Source organism: Stigmatopora argus, chromosome 17 (genome assembly GCF_051989625.1).
Source record: "Stigmatopora argus isolate UIUO_Sarg chromosome 17, RoL_Sarg_1.0, whole genome shotgun sequence".
Lineage (NCBI taxonomy): Eukaryota > Metazoa > Chordata > Actinopteri > Syngnathiformes > Syngnathidae > Stigmatopora > Stigmatopora argus.
Window position 1 is genome coordinate 9,878,677 of NC_135403.1, and position 23,561 is coordinate 9,902,237.

The 23,561-nt window shown below is 38.1% G+C and overlaps 1 protein-coding gene across 1 annotated transcript; it reads left to right on the forward strand.

Annotated features, from left to right (window-relative positions):
• The first annotated feature begins 2,164 nt into the window (after positions 1–2,164).
• On the forward strand, positions 2,165–22,567 carry reck (reversion-inducing-cysteine-rich protein with kazal motifs). Its single transcript, XM_077624849.1, has 21 exons — positions 2,165–2,332; positions 9,662–9,720; positions 11,889–11,963; positions 12,577–12,613; positions 12,724–12,809; positions 12,905–12,952; positions 13,189–13,222; positions 13,387–13,584; positions 13,662–13,926; positions 14,374–14,547; positions 14,799–15,011; positions 15,475–15,611; positions 15,752–15,895; positions 15,971–16,159; positions 16,681–16,803; positions 17,577–17,748; positions 18,836–19,025; positions 19,568–19,778; positions 19,948–20,021; positions 20,893–21,048; positions 21,243–22,567. Exons 1-21 carry the CDS (start codon positions 2,260–2,262, stop codon positions 21,462–21,464), a joined length of 2,880 nt encoding a protein of 959 aa, XP_077480975.1. The 5' UTR covers positions 2,165–2,259; the 3' UTR covers positions 21,465–22,567.
• Positions 22,568–23,561: the final 994 nt, after the last annotated feature.

A 23,561-nucleotide genomic window follows, 5' to 3' on the forward strand; every position in this document is an offset into this window, starting at 1 on the left:
AATCCACTCTTGATTCACGCTAAAGCTTACTGCAGACATGCCAAATTCATAAGAGGTATTACAGGTTAAAGGTATAGTTAACTTACACAAGCATGTGGCCATTCAAATATAGTTCTTTTACTTCAGTACGTTGTAGGTCATTGATAATTTTGTGATGACGAACATGAAATGAACCTCTTTAAAAAAACTAAATCTAGTTTTAAAAAATCAAAATTTGATAGCAGTGGATTCTTGACTCTTTATATATATGTACATCCAACACAAAAGGCATGCATTGTGTATTTATCAATTGGAATGTTTTCTCTCCCCCCAAAACCTGGCTCTGCCCTATGAAGATAAAGCTAAGTCTCCTCTTTATCCATGTCTGTCTTCCCTCCGCTCTTCTGCCTTGACTAAAAAGCCAGCAATGCGAGGCAGCGAAGACAGTTGTGCAAGTGATTGTGTGTGTGTGTGTGTGTGTGTGTGTGTGTGTGTGTGTGTGTGTGTGTGTGTGTGTGTGTGTGTGTGTTTTGAAACCACGCAGCCCCAGATGCATCAACACTACTGTATAGCTAGTGTGAACATGACAGTTGTTTGTTTAGTAAATGTAGGTTTTCCACTCACCGACTTTGGTTTTTCCTCTTGAGTGTATGTGTTTTCTTCATATTCTGACAGATGCTGAAAGGCCATTAATTGCTGCCTCTGAACAAACAAATAGTTGCTGCATTGTAGGAATAGGAACCCTGGGCACTGACATGTCAGATGCAGTGTCTGTCAAGAAAAGCTTGGGAATAAGTTCCTTTTTGTTCAAACAGGCTTTTACAAGCCACAATGAGACAAGATGCCTGCCCGTTGTAGGAATGACGAATAAAGGGCTTTCTGATGATGAAATGGCTGCAGATGAAATGCCATGATTTAATATTGTATCCATAATCAAATACAGTAGTGGTTATTTTATTCATACATTTAATTTGTCACATCTTTTAACTCACGAGACCTAGGCTACTTTTGTGTTATATATACTCAATTCATTTTTCCTCACAAATCACCAAATCCGTATAAGGGTTGAAAATAAAAACCCCAAAAGTGGACTCACCAACAAGCTTGATACAGAAACAAAACAAAATCAGCATGAATTGTTCATGTTGTCTAACAACATCTGCTAGGACAATGAACCTTTATATTTAATCTGTGGGTCTCTTAGGGTGAAAGAGAGCAATGGTGCAACTGGCTTCAGGGTTTGTATTGTACATTCAAGAGCAAACAAGAGACTCTCTCTTCAACAGGCTTTCATTTTTCCTCCAAAGATTGCTTAGCTGGTGAGCGGGTATTTTGTTTTCAATTATTAGAAGTATATATTAGGACAGGTGTCTGAGGTGTTTCGGAAAAACCGAATCACATCGATCAATCAATCTGACCTGCACAGATTTTAAACATCTCTATCTATGAACAACTTTCCCCAACTCTTTTCTGGGCCTCTCACTATTCATTCTTTTTGACATGATGTCTCCCCACATGGAGCCAATGTGCTCTCTCTCAACCCTGACATCCTTCTCACTTCAACCTTTGACCCAATACAAAAGGGGGTGTCTCATTGGACACAGATTTTCCTGCTGGTAAATTCTATGCGTCACAAAAAGCCTCTTGCCTCAGCCGACATGGGTCTTAATGGGGGACAATGAGACGACACACTTGGAAACCCATGCCCCCCACCTAACTCTCCCTGTGTAAGGTCATGTTCTATTCATTGGTTTAGCATGATATTAGGATTATTTGAATTTTTGTTTTCTTAGGTTATTGCAATAAATCTTTACATTGCGACATATCACCTCAACAGTACAATTACTCAAAGTACACACAATTGCTTTCTGGACGCATAAAAAGAAGATGATGACTTAATTTAACTTCATTCATTTCAAGAATTTGGTAATTTAGAGGTCAAATTAGTACTCCATCTTTCACCAAACTGTGACTATTTTTGTAAATACAGCATTTTTCAGAATGACAGCAGTTCTTTTTGTACATGCAACAAATTGTATGAAAAGTTCACCCCTGAACATGAAAAATTATAACTAATATTTTCCCATATAAAAAAAATAGGGTGGCCCCTTCTTCTGCGCATGTTCCAAAGAGGGAGCGTTGAGCGTGGGGGTGTGGGGGTGAGGGCTGGGGGGAGAAAGGGTGACTCCAAGCGAGAGAAAGAGGTGTTCATGGACCATGTCACAGCTTCGATGTTCTCCACGTCTTTTCGTCCACGATGCACTTTAGGATTTCAATAAGATGCGTGTGTGTTTGCATATAATCGGCTTTCTTTTCGCCGCAAACTTTTACCTTCCACAACTCCAAGCTCAGGGTAAGTCTCGTTTCTCTGATGACTTCTTCTCACACACGATCCAAGTCATTTTGTGAATTTATTCCCCATTCTCCGCCTATTTCCTGAAATTCCTTAGAAACAAAAATGAATGCTGCGATGACGACTTGAGTGTGAAGTTCTTTTCTGCCGATGTTATTTGTTGTGGATTTAGTGACAGCTGACAGACATCCTGTTGGCTCGTTCGGTATGTCGTTGTAACCATTTACAACTGATTTTTCAGATTTTTAAGTGTAGGGGTCCGATTTGTGTGTTTTCTTAAATAAAATCGTTAATTTGCGTCTATAAAGTTTTGGGTGTTCCGAGTACTTTCCATAAGACTTGAATAACGGTACAGTCAAATCGGCTAATGTTGCGTTATGGCGCCACATAGGAAGAATTCATATACATAAAACATAGGCATGATCATTTTTGTGTTTCTAGCTCTAAAACTGGAAAATGTTTTGCAAAGTGCTTATTTAAGCATTTAACTGTTTGTTGAGAACATATAACAATGTGTTTTGCATTGAGTGAATGCCTTTATCCATTTTTTTCATTCATTTATTCAGTTTTGATTCCTTGTAAAATTGATGAAGGGATCGCAGTAGTTTTTGTACCCAAAAGATACTTTTGTGCCTAAAAAATTACTAACCAGCATTAAAATACAGTCATGTAATAGCCACGGTATTATTGTATGCCACAATCACCTTACACAGTTTCAATAAATAAATGCATAAATTTTAAAAAATCGGAAATAAAGACAACATTACTTAGATGTATGATAGGAGGGGAATAAATAAATAAATAAATAATAATAATAATTAAACATGAATACATGTATTGTCCATAAAAGTTCATTAATACAAATGAACTCTAATGGATTAAACACACATTTTATGCTGAGCTCGATTATCAGACAAATTCTTGTGTATCACATTTTGTGTATTAATTATTTATCAGACTTTTTCAAAGAGCGTAATTTTAATCTTAATCGTAAAACCAGTGGTTAATATTGGTTGATGTAGCTGGCTTTGAGACTTTTTCTAGCTGTTCAAGTTAGTAAATTTGGGCTCCCTTTCATCAACCTTCACAAAAATGTGCCAAATTGCAATTTATGATGGCTTTAAGCAAATAATAAAATATGTAATTGAAAGGAAATGACTTTTCTCCTGTCCTTGTAAGTTGTCAAGTAGGTTAATTCACATGTCCGTGCCAAGACAGACAAACATAGGTGTGTATTTGGTCGATGTGTTCAAATTTAACTTCATTCATTTCAATGACTGAGCCAATGATGATCTGACATTGTTTTTGGAATCCCATTTGAAATCCAATTAGTACATTGTCATCCTAAACATTTTTAAAGGGCCATGTTATTAAAATGTGGGACCAAACTGCATTCTACCCTTTAAAGGTCCCATTTTCATTATTAAAACATGCAGATCTTTGATGTGCAAGTCCACATAAGTTTAGGATGTGAATATGCACTGGCTATCATTTTAAAACATTTTTCCCCTCCCCATTCACACATCTGCCCGAAACATGAAAGGAACACAGCTCTTAGATCCTCATTTGGGGTGCAGATTGTCTACTATATAGGGGCCTAGGAATAGGCTCTGAACAGTGCAAATACCATCATCATACCTGAAAATGATCTGAAAGCTTGCTTAGGGACATCATATATTGCCACTATTCCTCATTTTACGTCAAAATTCCTTGCATTTTTCTCTCGAGTGAGTTTGCTGATATTTTTCCCCATCAGGTTCTGCATGTTGTGATTTTGTTGTGGAGGCAAGCCATGAGAGAATGCATCTGGAACCAATTTGACTCCTCAAAGCAGAAGGGGTGGAGAAGGAGGTGGAAAAGAGGGGGAAGGAGAGCAGTGAACGGCTGCCCTTTTTCTTTCCGTGTCCACTATAATCAAGAATGGGCTTCAATCCCGCAAACAAAATTATAGTTTGGAGAACATTGGATTAACGTGGTGCTTTGGAGTGTAGTTTCTTGGCCATCGTTCAGTTTAGTGATTGTTGAATTGAGTATAAAATGTTGTTTTTGTGCAGTATGAGTTAGCACGTCTGCCTCACAGTCAGAAGGTTGCAATCTTGGCTCATGCCTCTCCTGTGGCGAGTTTGCATATGTGTATTTTTTTAATACTGAACTTCATTTTTCCTCTGGGGACGTAAATCAACCCCAGATATACATGCATAAGATCAAATGTTACCAGAGAAATAGCTAGATGTCAAATGTCGCAACATCTATTATTGAGGTTGTCAGGTCTGCAGAATGAATGATTAAAGTGTCGTACTGCTACTGCTTTTTATGACCCCCGATGGAGCCCCCTTAGTTGCATCAATGCGATTTCCGTTAAATACACAAGACCAAAGCTGTTTTGAAGCGGTTTCTCAGAATCACGTCTTCAATACACAATCTTTACTTTTCTTTTTGTATTAGAAAATACAAAAGACTTAAAAAATATATATTTCTGTTTTTGCTGCCTATATGTTGTAGTAAAGACCTAGTTGGCTGTTGTAATGGAATCTGCTGATCATACTTTTGCAAATGTGGGAACAACACTCAGAGACATCAAATGCACCTGTCTGTTGTGATTCTTTTTCCATATCTATTGCAAGGTTGTCTCAAACTCTTTTCATAGAAAGGCACTTTGTAGTTATTGTTAACTTCAGAGGCCGTTATGGGAACGCCATATGAATGTGCATTGTCGCAACAATTGGTTGCTTTATTGTTAAGAACAAATTGAATTTAAAATGCTGGGAATGTAAGTTATTACATAAGATATATTATACAACTTGTCTGTTAAATGTAAAACTCAAACTACACAAAAGTCAAATCAGAGTGCCTTTGAAATTTGCAGTGATACATTTTTCACATCAACTAATGTTTATTGTACAGTCACAACTCCATCTCCATAACTATTTTGAACTGAAAGAATGTATTTTTTTCTGATCTAAGATCAGCATTCTTTTTATTTTGATTGAATTCAGATACAAATCAATGTTGCCGTTGAACCGTGGTAGCTAGATGGAATTCTTTGTAGTGGAGTTTGTATGTTCTTCTCTCCTGTGAGTTTTCTTTTGACAACACTCAAAGCTATTTGTAACTGAAAACAGATTTGAAAATTTCTGGGCCTTAGTTAACATGACAGCCTTGGTTGGTTTGGCCCGTGAAAATGGAAAATCTTTTTTATTTATTTTTTATTTTTTTAATTTGACTGTTTTCTTTCAATTTAATGGTAGTTTTTGAACAAAAGTTCCGCCCATGTGTGGTAAGCCTGCAAATGAATACAGGAGAATTTAGTTGCAACCTCTGTAGTAAATACAGGTTGGAGATAAAGATTGTCCTATTTAAGTGTTTAATTTAACAATTCTGGAGAGTTATTTTATTTGTTTATTGTTTATTTGTTTATTGTAACTTAATAATGTTCATAAAATGACAACATAGGAATAATGTATACATTGTAGCATGAATTTTTCTACAGTTATTAGCTAGATTAGAGACAAACAACTGGCATTTGGAAGTAATTTCATCCATTGCTTATTTCCTCTAATCCCTCTGTTGTCATGTTATCACACATTATCTCAGCATCATTCCAACAACTGTTCTCATAGGAAAAATCCAATTGCGTTATGATTGCAGACAAGTCTTTCTGTTCGATTGATCTCTAACACTCTACATCTGGTTGGCTGTGGACTTGACTAGTAGAGGCAAATTCAAAAATCTGCATTGAGGTTTTTTGCTATTGGGGAGATTTTGTTCTGCATTCTATTAAATGTTTTAGATGCGTTTCGGTGCCAGACTGATGTCATGCTGTGGCATGAGTGGGCAGCATTCAGAGGATGACTCTTATCCATTGCGGTGTGATATGTGGCACATCAATCTTGACACTGCATGCCTGTTGTTACAGTAAACAGAAAAACTTGTTTCAGTGCCCAATCACAGCCCTCCACTTTGCTTTTCCTCTTGCATTACTCCTAACTTTTTCTGCTTTACAACTTACTGTTTACATGAGCTCAAGTCTGGTGATCCGTTGGGAGAAATTAGAGCTTGTAAAAAGGATTAGAATGCAGATGAAACCTTTCAATCCTTTGGACAAAATGTGCTTAGATTGTTCTTTTTACATTCATTACATCTAATTTAAGTTAATCTATTTTCCTTTCAGAATGTGTTGACCTGTTAGTACCCGGCTTCTTGTAGCCATTCATAATTAATCAATGCACAGGAAGTGACCTTGGACCCCATCCATTAAAATGCCCCATCATTCCCCCCCGAGAGTCTGCTGCAGATTTTAGGAATGGCGGAAGCAGAATGTTAGGAAAGCTTCTGTTGGTATTGAATGAACAAGATCGATGATGAAAATAGATTCACTAGTTGCTACTGATTCAAATGGATTCAGCTCCATTTGAATAGATCACATCTAATCACTAGAACAGAGATAGTCAACTAAAATAATTTTAATCAGTATAACAAAAAAGTCTGCTAAAATGATTGATATTTCTGAGCAAACTGAGCTCATGGTTGTGGCTCTCGGGGTTGGGAGGCTGGAGGTCTCCTTGACACAGCTGTTTTATCTCTCAATTCTCCAAAGTCCAAAATTTAGGTGTCATTATGGGCTCCACTGTCACCTTTCAATCCATTTTCTAATCCATCCACGAATGTGATGATTATATCCTATATGAATAATCATGATTTTGAGTTTTAGAAGCTCGGTCATCCCAATTCCAGAAGCTCATGTTTCACAACCAACATCTCTTCCATTCTACAGTTTTATTTTCCCTCAATTTCACTCACATTCGGCTACAGTTAATGAAAAACAAATAATTTTAATGTCACTCCCATGCTGAAATTTAAACAAAGGCTAAGTTGATTTACGGCAACTGAGTCTGTTTTTTCCCTGTGAGTAAAATGCCCTCTCACTGTTGTTTTAACCCCTCTCCCCCCCATATGGCTTTGTTTTTTTCACAAACACTCACCCCTAAATATACACACTCAGATAACCCCCAGTGACTTAGTGATTTGTGTAAACCCCCGCAGTTGTGCCACATGTTTGCCCTGCTGAGATTTTGAAGCTCATGCTGTTATAATTTTTAATCTGTGATTAATGTGATATGAAGGTACTAATAAAGCACTATATTACTTGGCAAGCTCACCCCGTATGTGAGAATTTATGAAATGTAGCTGTAATAGTCAGTCTACTGAGCGTGCTATACAATCTATTGTATAATTACTAGGTTCCTAATGAGGGCATACCTTTGATTTACAGTAGCGAATTCCTGTTAATTCCCATTAAAAGTTTTTTCTCAGTTTGTCAACTTTGGATGGTGGCAATAAATGTTATAGTATCCTAATATTTAGGAACTTGTTACTTGCTTTTTTGTAACAAACACTGGCCTTCATTGCGCTGGCCATGATTGTAATAATGTCACTGGAGGGTAGTTGTTCTTGTGTATGCTGAACCAGAATGAGGTCAATGCTCATTAACAGTGAGCAAGAGGCCTCAAATTTAATATGACTGAATGGCCTTCATCAAACCCTTCCAACTTGCCAGTAATTGTCACTTACCATTGTAGGAACAAGCAGTTATTTACTCTCAATTGTAGTCTCCAAAAGGAATTTTGTGATGGTGGCAATCAACACAGCTTCTAAAGTTAAGGTTGCAGAAAGAACAGAAGTTGTCTAACTCCCAAAACTTGCTTAGTCACTTAAACTCTAGAATAGCATTTTTTAAGTCCAAATAGATTCACAATCGCGTACACTTGATTGTACTTTTCTGATCACATTTTGATTGCACAATAATCATTTTTGTAACAGCTGCAAGCATCTTTCAAGCCACTTGAAAATGGGTACGGCTCCCCTTGTCTCTACATCACACACAAATGCCATACATTGGAAGTCTGCTGCTCCTTAAGCATCAAAGACGACTGGACCTGCTGATAGAATCCAGAAACCCCTGTGTCAAGCAGCTGAGGCCACAACAACAGTTTCCTCCCCCTCTAACACGCCTAAATGGAGTCACAAGTGTGCTTATCCATCCACATGGATACACTGATAAGTGGGTGGGATGGTTTCTGTCAACGTCTTGCCCGCTAAGTATACTCACTTTCTTTAATGTCTTTTAATGCCAACCAGCACTGGCTTCTTTGAAAGAGAGGGAAACAAAAGAATTGGCTGCTTAGGGATGATGGTCACTGGCGGGTCCGGCCCTTGGCATAGGCGAGCTAGGCAGTTGCCTAGGGTGCCTTATACTGAAGGGGGATTCATAGCCCAAACTGAAATCTTTCAAAAATCGTAGGTACATGTATCAATGTACAGAGAAGGTTGTGTATAATGAATGTCCTGTTATTTCAGTCCCATTTGTTTGGTTAAAGATTATACATGATCTGACCCAGCTCTTGTGTTAGTAAAGAGGGTTTTTTTTCAATTCACACTGCAGTTTTAAGGTAATATACTGAATGACATTTGGTTTGTTTGGACATTTCACCTGTCCACTTGAGAAACTGTACAGGAGTAACTCAATGTCCAGTATCGTCCAACATCACTACCACGTTAAAGTGTTTGACCACATTGAGCAGGCGGCAGAAGTTTGTCAAGAGCAAATGGAGCCAAGACATTTACTGGAACATTGGGCTGTGCTGTGGTTCGGACCTCACTTGCCACAAAACACACCCTTTCTTGCTTCTGTGTGTTTGTTTCTCCTGTTTTGTGAGTCAATAGATTCTTTTTCATTGACTGTACTGAATAACTGGGAGTCATTATTTTCTGGACCGGAGATTTGTAACCAGTGACACCAAACCCATCCATCAAACAATTTTGTGTATATTTTTTATTTATTGTAACTGCTACATCAGATCTTTCTGTTAGAAGTTACAGGGCAATTAATTTAGGATTTGTCATGATTCTTGGGTGTCCTTGGCCCTGCCTGCCTTTAGTTTTCTTCATTCGAACATTTGGAAAGGATATTATATCTTCACATGTTTTAGTGTTTTTGCTGATGTTTGACAGGGGTCACTGCATGTTGGCAATTTGTAAATTTTTGCTATAGGTTTTTAAGAACTATGCTATATTTGTGCTCTGATTAAAGCCTTGATGATAAAGGTCAATCAATATATTGTTTTTCAGTTTCTGCTCTTTGCCATTTGTTAATTATCCTATGCACATGTCATTTTGCTAATAGAAAGATAGATAAAGAGGCCTTAAACTGAAAAGTCTAAGAATTGGCACTTACAATCTCCCATCTGTCAACGCAGCACGAAGCTGTAGTAATGCTGTAAGCATGTTCTGATTGTAAATACTAAGCCTGCATGTACTTTATACTTGCAGATCCCTCCTGTTGCCATCATGCTGCCGAGTTCTCCCCTTGTAAAGAAGCTTGTGATCAGGTAGACACAAACACACACTCACACACACTTACACACACACCAATCCATTCCGTTAGTTGGCAACTGAATAGAAGCTTTTGAACGAAAGGGCTTGTGTAAAGTTGTTGTTCTTTTTGTGTTTTTGCTCTTTGAAGTGAGTAAAAGTTCTGTCACCCTGGTTCAATTAGGGGCAGGTGACACAATGTCGCACCGCGAAGCCACCACAGTGGCCTCCTTAACAAAACAGGACATGATGAAATGAAAAGTAAAGAAAGCTTTTTCTTTGGCTGCATCCCGAAAACAGGCTGGGTCCAATTCATGGGTTTGAAGTGGAATCTTGCATGGTATATATGAAGATCAAAAAGATGGAGAAAGAAAAGCGATGGTCTTTTACAAGTTTGGCCACCTCTAAAGTTTTGCAAGAGTTTAGAGTGGTGTGGGTATGTGTATCACACCAACAGCTCCTTTGTACATTTGACGTAAGCTCTCATTAAACTCATTCAGCTATATTTAGATCACAATCACAGTATGAATGAATCAAAAGGAACATTCCTCATTTGGCTCCTGTTTTTAAATCTGTAATCAATTACAGGAAAGCACAAAAGAGAAAAAGTATTGTGGCTTTGAGAAAACATTTTAGAAGAGTGACCTTTGGCTTCATCTAAACTACAGGAAAACAAAACTTAATTTTTATTACTGCTAATCACAATATTATACCTATTTTTTCTACATCTGTTACTATGGTCGTTGTTTTGAAAATCAATTTAAGAGGACACATCTGACCCGCAAAACACACGTCATTCATATGTTCCAATTCTTTAGCTCATGAAAAACGTTAAAAACAAGTAAAAGCTGTTCCTTTTTCATACTCCTCTTTTGATGTCAAAACCACATGTTTTTAGTCTACAGCAAAAATGGAACGGTTCCAATACTATTGTACTAATCAAAATGGCAAGGTAGTCATTATGGATGGCACTGGAACGAAAGGACACGTGTGCATTAGCTGCTTTTAAAAAATGACTAATGAATAGCCACACTGTACATTTGATATGAGAATAAATAATTTTCCCAGTAATAACGTTAAAAAATAATGCCGGGAAAACAAGAGTGCTTTAATAAAAGCTATGCTTTACAAGGCAAACAATAGTCTGATGTAGATTGCCCTAAATCAAGTGAGTCTGAAATAGCTGGAAACAAAAAAGAGACAGACTCCATCATCAGACTCAACTATTTTTGACATGATGAAATGGAAACCTGCTGATTGCCGACCTTTGATGGCACGTCGCATTATCGTCTCAATAATTAGTTTCCCCCAGACACGCAATGTTCACTGGACCTGCCTTTATCCATTTTAATGAAACAAGTCATCAATCTTTTGTAATGTATCTTAATGCAGAGGGCACTAGACTTTGTGTTTTATGGAAAGTTGTATTATTTGTCATCAGAAGACACTCTTTTTTAATAATAGCATGTCAGTGAACTTCAAAGTCCTCAATTCAACCACATTATACAGTATGAGATATTTCGACCTATAAACAAAAGCTTGCTGGTTGCAAGATGTCAAAATACAATCATAAAATATTTCGGCTTTTGGGGTGTGTATTGTGAATACTGCAAAGTCATCCATTCTGTGAAAATTGAGTGTTGTGACTTCAAAATGTGACGCAAAAAAATCATTTTCTGAATGCAGAGAACAAGCTTCGTCCTTGCGTTATTCCCAAACTACATACTTGCTATGCTTTTAACAAAGTGACATATGATTATCACATTTACGTCTTCATGTTTTTGATTTTTCTTTTCTGTTTTTTCAATCACTAAAGGCAATATTTTTTGACTTGGTGTCATTTCCAAGAAGCGCTCTACGTACTTGGAAAAGCGCTCTTCTTCCTATGCCCAATGTAATGTAAACATGTGAAACTCACATCACTCTTGGCAGTGCCCGCATCCTTCCTGGCAACCCTTTTGTATATGGCAAATAATATTTGCAATTGTGAAAAAGTCATTTTAAATAATAGTGACGAGACATTTATAGTATTTGCACCTAATAAAAAAGGAAAATAACTGGATGTTCACTAGCATATGTAGTTTGCCACAGTTTGCCATAGTTACCACAGTCAATAAAAATTTTGGATACACTTTTCATAAATGCTTAACATTAATTATTTCATGACCCATCTCTTTTCCGACAGCTTGCCACTATCAAGAGTGAGTCTCGCTTGAAGCATCTTCTGCAGAGGTTGCCAAGTTACTGCCCAGAGTCCATGGTGAGTCCAATCCCTACCATAAAACCACTGTAACCGTTCAGTAAAAGATTTTTTTTAAATGCCAAAGCCAAAAAAAATGAGAATGTTAGCACAAATTTGTTTAAAGTAAGCTTTTCAACAGGGCATGATTGTTGATGGTGACTGTATGGATGGCGATGTAGGTCATGACTCAAGGAAAAAGAATGATTCTTAAATCTGTTTATACAAGCTCTACTGCCACTATTCCAGAACTACCTGCCTCAACACATCAGCTGTCCTTCAATATCTTGAAGAAGTACATCAGAATGGATACACTGTGTTTTTGCTGTCCATTTTTATCTGAATATTTTAAATGGATTAGTACATGCTATAAGACTTAAGGTCTAAATAAAAGACAGAAATGACATCATAAGAAAAGTGTGGAAGAGTTTTGAGCTCAAAAGTGGACAAACCAGTTCAAACGGAATAAACAAGACGTCAACAACAAGAAAAAAATCTACACAACCGAATTTTTATTGAACTCTGAGAGAAAAAAATGGAACTCTGAGTTAAACATGAAAATTTGGTTGATGAAAATGATTGTATTAAACATAAATTCTATATACTGATCATACCTTATTTTAATTCCTTGTAGAATGAGCTGTGGGTTTGTATCAACTCTACACTACCAGGTAAGCATTGGGTACAGATTTCCAAGGCAATATTTTCAACTTTTTGTCTTTTTAACTGAAATATCGATCATGTCGTCATAAAAACCAACTTCAAATCCATTTATTTCAAGGGGTATCAAGAAAATCGGACAGCTGGGCAGGGCTTGGTTGTTGTGAGCTGGCTATCTCATCTGAGTGCCGCAGAGAATGCAGACAGGTATGTAGGATTGTAAATAAATCATGTCCAAACTGTGTTTTAAGATATAAATGTTATAGCGTGTTCTTGTTTTCCTCTTCTCCTTCTTACAACAGGCATCTTCCAAAAATGACCTAACAAAAGTATGCAAAAAAGTAACAGAGGTAAGCTGAGGTTTTACACTTTAATCCATGAATGTCGTATGTTGCAATGAAATTGGATTTCAAACGTATTGTGGAATGACACCGTTTATTGACTCCTAATCACACTCAATCATAAACGTAAAATTTTAAATTTCAATAAAGTTTCACCTTGGAGAGGTGTTTGTTTTCTTGCAATATTTTACTGATTTTTTTTTCCATAACTTCCATGTCTTACCCTTTTATTTTTCTTGTTGCAGAATTCTCTATACAGCTGCATCACCAAAAATGAAAGTAAGTTACCAAGGCAAACTGGACAATGACATTTACTACACAATTAACGAAACACACATTACAGCTACTGTTTCATCATAACTGTCAACATTTCAACTTTTTTATTTATTTATAAAGTTTCCAACTCATGACCCTTTGCCTTTGGTTTATGTGCGGTTCTCTAGTGGGATCCACATGCTGCAGCTACGCTGGGCGTCACACCACCTGTAGGGAGTACTGTCAAGCCATCTTCAGGACTGACTCGACCCCCACCGTGTCTCAAATCAACGCCGTAAAAGAGTACTGTCAGAGCCACAGTGCTCAGCTCCTCAGCTGCGTCAGCAATTTCACCAAGTCCTACCCAATACGCAGCCCTATAGACAGTAGGTTTCCACTATATTACTCATCAGAATATTTTGGTTTAGTTTCTATATATTATGATCCCTACCTCCACATTTAGGCCTGTACTGCTGTGACCGAGCAGAGGCTCCTCACTGTCAGTCAGCTTGCCGCAGAATCCTCCGTACCTTGAGCACAGAACATGAGATAATGGAAGGTTTGATTGAAGAGTGTGGCTCCCAGCCTCTCCCCCAAGATCCTATGTGGCAGTGCTTTCTAGGAAGTGCTCATCCCCCATCCCCGACTGAAAAAGAAGTCCCACATCCTGCCAAAATGGACTGTGCTAAACTGCACTGCTGCTCCAAGGCCAACACTTCACTCTGCAGGTACTGCCAAATGTACACCGTATACAACAATGCCTACTGTATTAACATATGCTGCATATTAATAGACTCCAAATCGGGACAGAGTGCAAATGTATTTTCCGCACTATAAGGCGAACCATAAAGACTTGCATTTTCTCAAAAGACGACAGTCATTCATTCTGAATTCATCTTCCATACCGACCATCCTCGAAAGGGTTGCGGGGGTTGCTGGAGCCTAACCCAGCTGTCTTCGGGTGAAAGGCAGAATACCATGAGGTGGCTCCAAAAGACGACAGTGCGCCTTATAATCAGATGCTCCCTATATATGGATCAATATTGGTTAGCCATGATATGACATTCTCTTTTGCGCAGCTCCATCTAGTGGATACTATCTTTTGTGATTTAACTACAGAAAGTGTAGAACATGTCTGTTTTATTGTTTTAATTCACCCCACTTTCCCCTAACAGGGACATGTGTCAGGAAATTAGCACAAATTGGGGAAGCCAGACATGGCAAGACTTTGATCAACTATGTGAGTACAACCCAGTGGAGACTGAACTGAACAACTGCCTGGCTGACGTCAGAGAGCCCTGCCAGTTAGGATGCAAGGATCTCTCCTACTGCACCAACTTCAACAATAGGTCATTCATACTATTTCTTTTTACTCCATTCCCCTTAGTTAAATTGAAAAGTGCCGTATATTCATTCCCAATTAAATCTAGCATGTATGTCAACACACAAACGTGCCGGCACGCACAGGCAGTTACTCAAGATAAACAAAGCTTGATGGATCACACCCCAAATTTCTAAATAGAAGCTACTTCTTCTTTGAAGCACCAATTAACTCAATCTGCTGAGACCAACAGACGCCTCCGATTATCTCTCTCCACAGGCCTACGGAGCTGTTTCGCAGCTGCAACGTGCAGTCCGACCAAGGAGCTATGAATGATATCAAGCTGTGGTCCAATGGAACAATCAAGATGCCTTTTATGAACATTCCTGTGCTCGACATCAGGAAGTGTCTGCCGGCTATGTGGAAGGCAGTTGCTTGCTCCCTGCAGATCAAACCATGTCATAGCAAGTCCAGAGGGAGCGTCATTTGCAAGTAAGTCCAACAACGTTAGGCAAGATACCTTCAACGTAGAAGCCTTAACAGTTGTCCTATACAAATAATTAGTTGACTTAAAACAGATACAGAAAAATGGTTGAATTTAGGTCAGCGATGCCATTCTGGATTTAATGCATACTATATACAATTGCTGATGAATCTGCTCTTGACCACATTAATCAGATGCATCGATATGTGTATCGGTTTTGTAGAAAATTGAGTTTTCTGTTTTACACCTTAAGTCAAAAAGTTTGGAGACTCTCTTTTTCAAATAAATAGTGAAAAGTCTCAACATTTATGACTACATATGTACAAAAAATATATATTTGAAGACTATGTATAACACTATATAGTACATTTTATTGTATATATAGTACATTTACTTGTATATATAGTACATTTACTTGTATATACAGTACTTTTTGAATGTTGTAATGATTATTCTTTTTTGTTGGTTTAGGTCAGATTGTATAGAAATCCTGACCCAATGTGGGGATAGAAAACGTTTCCACGAGGGACAAACACCTGAGGGGATATGTGAGCTTCTTTCACCCATTGATGACCCTGAACGCTGCATCCCCCTCCACAGATACCTCAGTAAGTGGAAAAAAAGACACAGAATAGGAAAAAGGCCCTCTATTAGTCTGATCTGAAATGCCTCAAGAGGAATTGAATTCTAACATTGAAAATGACAGCACAGAATTGCAATTTAATGTCAAATTTATTTGCTCCATCAGCCCCCAGTTCTCTGGGAAACAGTGTTGTTGAAGAGGTCATCCATCCATGCAACCCTAATCCTTGCCCCAGCAACCACTTATGCCAGGTCAACAGAAAAGGTTGCCTTTATGACCTCAACTGTCAGCCATTCCTCTGTGTGCCAGGTAGGCCCACGTGCATATTAATAAAGAGTATACTTGGCAGAATGGTGTTTTTATGAATTGGTGGTCTGTTTTCAGGGTGTAAACTTGGCGAAGCGTCCGATTTTCTGGTGCAGCAGGACGCTCGGTTACAGGTGCCGACTCACACCGGTCTGGCTGGGTGCTACGAGGTCTGCACCTGTGGTCCCAGTGGACGCCTGGAGAACTGCGTGGAGATGCCTTGTGTGGACACCACTAAGTCTTGCATTGTGGGAGGACAAAAGAGGAGTAAGTCTTACAAAGTTGGTTGTTATTGGTGGAAGACAATGACAGTAACAATAACACAAAGAGTGTGTTTTAGTGTGTTTTTACTTCTTTCGTAGGCCAAAAAAACCTTGAGCAATTCTTGAGTAGACCTATGACTTTTAGAAAGTAGCAATGACTAGTTGTCTTATTGTATGCCCTCAAAATAACGTTCCATAATCCTACCTATCATGGTAAAACCATAAGGTCTGGAGCAGCACATCTGTGGCAACTTTGTGGTTTCTAACAAAAGGTTTAACATTTTTCTATTTTGTCATTGTATGCAAGTCATTGTTGAAATTTGACATTTGGCTTAAATTAGTTGTTGCCTTGTCTCGAGTCACAAATCTTGTTCTGTATGTTAAACAAACATCGGTGTCATATAAGACAAGCCATTGTTATTTTTATGCTTTTGTTTTCCTATCTATACCATTATTGTAACATTATGTGCTCTTAACTTTTTGGAGTTGACTGTGTGTGTGTGTTTTGTTTTCTGTCTTTACCAGATCATGGAGTATCTTTCAAGGTTGACTGTGACACCTGCTTCTGCTTTGCTGGCCACCCTATTTGTTCTGACAGAGAGTGTCTCACCATTGAAAGCTCAGATGATGATCGCCTACATTTTACTGGTCTGTATGCTTGTACAAGAGGGTGTTTGGATGTTTAATCATGCAATTCTTTTGACACCCGTCATCATCCTGTTCGTTCATTGAAGTTTAAATCTGCCTTGAATTTCTCTGTAGAGTTTATTTATTCTCCATCTGCTTTTAGGTTTATATTAGGTACTCTAATATCTGCACAGTCATAAACATTCAGGATGGGTTCGGTTGATGTCCAGCCAGCCTTTTATTCCGAATACTGACTCAAGATGTATATCTGCTCTCGCATGTTTGCCAGTTCATTGTTGACTACAAAAGGTATACAAGGTTGCTGATGTTTAATAAAAAACGCCAAGATCGGAATGTCTTGACATTCAAAAGTCAAACTCATCATACTCACGTACTTGTCTGACAGACAGCATTAACCTCAAAGAGTTTCTATCATAATATCGACATTTTTATTTAGCCACAAGGAAAGACATAATCAAAATGGATTCTACAAAAAATAGTTTAGCGTGTTGTCCACCATTCTTTGTGGTCAACTATACCCGGCACTCTGTAAATACACTTGCATCTGGGAAGACAAGCCATACTTGGACTTGAAATGATGTATTGAGACAGCTAGAATAACATTTTGCCAAAGTATAAATTTAGAAAGCAAGTCATTTGAACAAACTTTAAATGCAGGAGCAGGACAAACATCCCGGTGATTACCTAAAAGGGTACCAGATATAAAATCGCACAGGACTTTTCTAAATCTCCAATTTCCAGTCAAGCCTAACTTATTTCTTGCCTTTCCTCAGGTCTTCCATGTAACTGTCCAGACCACTTCATCCCAGTGTGTGCTTCCAACGGCCGCACATACCCGAGTGCCTGTGTTGCTCGCTGTGTGGGTTTCAAGGACCATCAGTTTGTGTTTGGCCAGTGCCGTTTAAGTAACCCCTGTGCCAGTAAGCCATGCCAGAGAAACCAGAGGTTGGTACAGTTGCCATCTATTCCGAGCTAAAACTCACCAAAACACATGACATTGACAAATACAGTAAACCTCACATTTTTAGAGCAGCCTGTCATTAAAGATATCTATGGATTTGACCACTCAATATTTTTTATGTTTCTTGTCAAACATATTTGATGTGAGTGGGTCATTTGGATTGTTTACTTTTTGATGTGCCTCTTTTAAAATTGGCGTTAATGTTAGCGCCAAATGGAAATAAATGTGCTTTTCAAATTGTAGAAAAAACAAATACCGACATGGATTAACATTTTCAGCAGGGGGCAGTAGATCTCAGGATGTACATCTGCTGGAAACCTCTCAGTTACCTTTCCCTTCCATCCAGTATATTTTTTCTGTTCTTATATTTAAAGCAATGCTGCATTTGGCTTCCACCAAAAGGTATTGTTTTGTGCTGATTCTGAAATAGTTTTACAATGACAACTTCATTGTATATGTCCACTAAACAAAACAGGTGGATTTACTTTATTTAGTTGAACTTAGCCCCTGTAAAATTGTACAAAGTTAAGGTGTCCACAGACCTCAAAGCTAAGGATTTTCACTTTAACCACCGATGTGGTCTGGAAAACATTGTTCATACAAACTTACACACTCTCATGCCGGTTTACCACTTTTATTCGCACCCAAGGACGTCTGTCCCAGAAAAAAAATCCTCAAAATCTCTTTTCTTGGCAAACCGATCAAAGGAATACTCATGCAGTGATGAGTGGATTTGATTGAGGAAACTCAAAAATATACACAAGCGGGCCCGGGCTGCCCTAAGCAGCTTTTTTTCTTTGAGGGTAAACACTGCACACCCAAAAAAACCACCTCTCGTTTGCTCATAAATTTGCCGCTGGTTTCTTTTGTTGCACAGCAAGTATTCCTCACATGTTGCCATAGGAGTTAAACTGTTTTCCCCAAAGAAAATGTGTGCTTATCCCAGCATGAGGCTCTATATGCAGGTTATGATGAAAAGTATATTCATAGAAAACATCTGATTAAAATTGATGGATTGGTAAAGTAGGCAGTTAAGAATTCCAATGACAAATTTAACCTGTGTGTTTCTAGGTGTATCCCAAAATATCGGGTCTGCCTGAGCGACTTGTCGGACTGCTTGCAGTACGAATGTGTGGGCCGGCAGTTGGCCTGCGACAAGAACAGTGTGGAGCCAGTTTGCGATAGTGACGGTGTCATTCACGCTAGTCTGTGCCAGCTCCAGCAAACAGGGAAAACCCTTGCCTATACGGGCCACTGTCAGGTGAGGAAAGACTCATAGACTTTTCTCCTTTTACTCGTAAACACTCTTTAAAGTTGTCATCTGGTGTTTACCAAAAGAGGGAGATTCCATTTTCTTGCGTTGAATTTCTGCTGAGGTCTAGATGTGTGTTTGGAGTCTGGTTGAAAGTTCAAAATTATTATAATTATAGATTACATATATTCCAGATGATAAGTCACTCTTTTTTTCATAGTTTGGACGGGCCAGGGACTTATACATCTTTTTTTTTTACTTTTACCGGCAATAGCTTATGTTGTTGTTTTTTAGACTATAGTTATCCCCATCAACATGTGCTTATTTTGTCTGTTGTTCCCTATTTTGCTATTACTTTAACCTATAATGTTGCATAAATTATACTCCAGCGCAACTTATTTCAGCATTAATTAAATCCTTTTTTTCGTTTACGAACCAGTATTATTTTTTGAAAAGCTTAAACTCTAAATGCTACTTTTCCTAGTGTAATCAATAGAAAGGCAGTATGTAATGTTACGACCGGCAACTGAAGTTGTGGTATTTGTTTTCAGGAAGCCTGCAAGAGTCGGCAGCAAGTTTGTGGCTACAACGGCGAGACTTATAATACAATGTGTGAGGCCTATTCGGACCGGGTGGCTATTGACTATGAGGGACACTGTCAAGCAGTGGGAGCCACATCAGGAACAGCTGCTGAGTCCGCCTGCAGTCTGGTTTCATGTCCACGTCTGTCACCTTCGGGCTGCAAGCCTGTCACACCCCCAGGTCAATCATTTTACTCTTTTAAACTCCAGATTTTATTCTGTGGAAAGATCAAATGGGGTAACGGTATTCGAAATGCGTGCAAAAAATACACGATCCTCGTTTTAGCGGTGGGATTTTGCAGTTGTTTCTAAACAATCATGGATATCTTTGTATGCTTATCATTTCCCAGGGGCTTGCTGTCCTATCTGTGCCAGTATGTTGCAGGTGATCTGGAACAAAGAACAAATGAACACTTTCTCCAAGGTTTGGCTGCATCACAATCCCTCATTTTCTATTGCCTGTCACTTGCTGTAATGCTGCCATCTATTGATGAAATCCTACTCATTTGCCAGCTAGAAATCTTACTGGCTCAAGATCATTTTGCATTCATACATGCTCAGATTTTGTGGCTATAAAAATCATTTGCTGGGAAGGACCTCATCGTCAAAAAATTCCTCTTATAAACAAATATTTGAGAATTTTTCTGGAGGCATCCTTTTTATTTATTGCAGTTCAAGGCACCTTGTGCACAGTCATAAAGAAGCCCAAAGTATGGTTATATTTCACTTGTTTTTTCCATTAAAATTTTGTTTTTGTGTCATAGATCTTTTCATGACACAGTTGTTTGTGTAAAGTACTATCTTGAATATTTATTTGCTCAACTAGTGTGCTAGTGTTTTATATAGTTGTATGATATATTGAAGAGCCTCATTTTGAGATTTTGACTATAATTTAACTTTGTAAAATAATTCCTCAACACATTCCAAAGACATGCATGGTAGGCTGATTGGACATTCTAAATTGCCCTTAGGTATGCATATAAGCGCGAATGGTTGTTTGTCTCCTTGTGCCATGCGATTGGCTGGTCACCAATTCAGGGTGTCCTCCTGAAGTCAGCTCAGATAGGCTACAGCACCCCCCGCGACCCTAGTGAGGATAAAGCGGTTCAGAAAATGAGATGAAACTTTCTTTAGAGTGCTGCAATCTTCTGGCATCTTAATAAATGCCTTTTGGGGATCATCCATTATTCTTTAATTTCCGCCATTCACAGTAGAGATTAATCAAAAAATATATAATTCTCCATTTTTCCCCACTTTCAGTCAGTTCAGAGTGTTTTTTATCTTTGCTTCTACAGTTAAATAAGAACCAACCAGTGTCGGTCCACGATGTCCTTCAAATCCTGCGACTTCACGTCTCCGTCCCGCAGTGTGATGTCTTTGGATACCTCAGTATTGACCATGAACTGGTGGTTCTCATTGCTCCAGTGGATGAGCAACCAACTCCCCTGCAGGTAATATGTAAACATAACCACACCAAAAGTTTAATCCATATTTTATTTTCAAGTAAGATCATTCCCACCACGTTCTGAGTGCATGTCTTACCCCATAAAAACCGTAGTCACCAAAATGTGTGGTGGGAGTGTCCTTGAAAATCCAAAATAACCTTTTATCAATTCTGCCTTATCTTGTTTTTGTGTATTTCCAGATTGAAGCCTGCAGCAAAGAAGCCGAAAAGATAGATTCCCTCATAAACTACGCCAGTCCAACACTCGTTTCCCACGTTCCCCTCTCAGCTCTCGTTGCCTCCGAGACTAAAACATCTTCCGTCAGTTCCTCCGGAGGAGCTCGGCTATCGCCCTTGCACCCTGTTTTGTGCTTTCTACTTGGTCTTTTTATGGCTGCAGCCTCGAGTCCCCGACAGCCTTAAATACTCCGTATTCTCTCCCTTTCCTCCTGTCCTGATCACTTCTATAACAATCTTGCAAAAGGAAGCCATGGCCATTCGTGCCTTTTGACAATCATAATAGACTCACCAGCGTATCAAACAATCAAGGTAGAAAAGCTGTTAATATGAAAAGCTTTGTACATACAGTATTATGAGTCGATGACTTCCTTACTTTATGTTTTATAGTATGTTGTATGCGTGCGTTTGTTTTCGAAGCATCTGGCTTCAAATGATCAGTGTTAATCCCAGCAAACAAGCTCTTCTCCAAAACATGGTTTGTCAGTATTATTTTAATTATTATGTTCTATCTCAGCCATGTTGTATGTGCGTGGATGCAAGTAGTTGTGTCTTTTCTCCTAAAAAATACAAAACACTTATAATTGGTTGTCAGTGATACGTCCAGATTTTTATTATTGTACAGTAGTGCCAGCTATCAATCAAAATATGAGGTATACCTCAATTAGGATTTAAACAACATGCCTCGGCAGTGTTAGAGATGACATTGGTAGTGTTGTGGTTCAAACAGCTCATTTTAATGCAGTTGCTGTGGGAGAAATTTCCACGCAACAGCCCATTTTAATTGGCCTTGCATTTTTCAGATGACCAGGGTGAAGTACAACTTGGAGCAGCTTTTTTGTCAAACCATGTCGTAGAGAAACAGTAATGGATCATCCTTTTTATTACCAAAGACAATCAATGTGTGCATGAAAAATCAACCAATCCATAGGAGGTTCTAAAACAATATGTCAAAGACTGAACTAAGGGAATTGATACTTTGTGCCTTTCTTTTGCAATTCAAAAGTGACTGTTGGGCTTGTGACCCCTTTGTTAGTTTTATTTGGAGTACAACAGGTTTGCATGTCTTCAGGTTCTGGTCTTTTCTATTTTTATATACAATCCGAGCCGATGTATGCGTCCCCAATTACTAATAATTCCAAAGAGCACACATTATATATGTATACAGTATTACGTTTAAATTTAGGAGCATCTGAACTGTGTGATTGTGTTTTGTGCCATCTAGTTGTTCATTGTTTAACCACAAAACAAAATTTTGTGTCATTACATTAGCCTGGATGCTGTTTTTTTTTTTTATTATTATTATTATGGGCTTCCATGTGCCACCATTTTAAAAAACAGTTTTTTGTTTTTTTTTAATCCATCCTCTGTTATTGTTTGTAGTCAGTCCAAAGCCTTGTCTAGTCTAGTATATGTGCACTCTTATTTCAGCTATGTGCCAAGTAATATTTTGAGCTGAGGGGGGTGGACTTGAGCATGTGATAATATGTGACTTTTGTTTGGAAATATGAAGATTTGCAACATATGCAATGCAATTTTTATTCTCTTCCAGTTTAAGATCCATTAACTTGTACGCTCCTAGGATGGATATCAATAATATGAGATAAATTCTTTCCATAAAACTATTTCACCATTATTTATTCAATGTATTGCCTAAATGCTTAACTCTACCATAACTCTTTTGTGTCAGGCCAGTAGCTTTTGAGTTTAAAGTATTACAAGGGATTTTACCTGTCAGTAAATGTACAGTATAATCCAGAAGCCATTTAATAACCAGACAATCAGGTTCTTACTACCCATAGTCCGTTCTGGGTTGAGAAGATTTCCACTATATGATTTGCATAAGAGTGTCTTATAAAGTATTATTACTATTGCAATATCCGTTTTTGTTCATAAAGTTCTCTATATTTTATAAATACATGAAAAACGTTTGAGATACTATCACGTGTGCCATGTTTTTAAATAGTTGTTATTTTTGTGCATGATGACGTTTGTGTTTCTGTATATCTATTTGCGTTACCTAACTGCCTGTACAGCACATATGTCCGAGTCTTTATCAGTATTACTGTACTAGGCAGATTAGTTCAGGGTACAAAGGAATATTAGTGTTACAATGGGAGGAAGAACATAAAATTATGTGATTTTTTTTATTTGAGAATAAGACCACATTGTTATTAGAATACAGTCATACTTTATTTTGAGTGGAATCGTCAATTCATGGACATAACACCATTTTATGGAGTGAATTTAGTTGTTGTTTTTTAAAAAAAGGAAATCGCACAT

Excerpts from the sequence above, each read along its gene's own strand:
- reck (XM_077624849.1), top strand. The coding sequence starts at position 2,260 with ATGCGTGTGTGTTTGCATATAATCGGCTTTCTTTTCGCCGCAAACTTT. Across the intron at positions 19,779-19,947 it reads CAAGCCTGTCACACCCCCAG|GGGCTTGCTGTCCTATCTGT; the intron begins GTCAATCATTTT and ends ATCATTTCCCAG. Across the intron at positions 20,022-20,892 it reads AAATGAACACTTTCTCCAAG|TTAAATAAGAACCAACCAGT; the intron begins GTTTGGCTGCAT and ends TTGCTTCTACAG.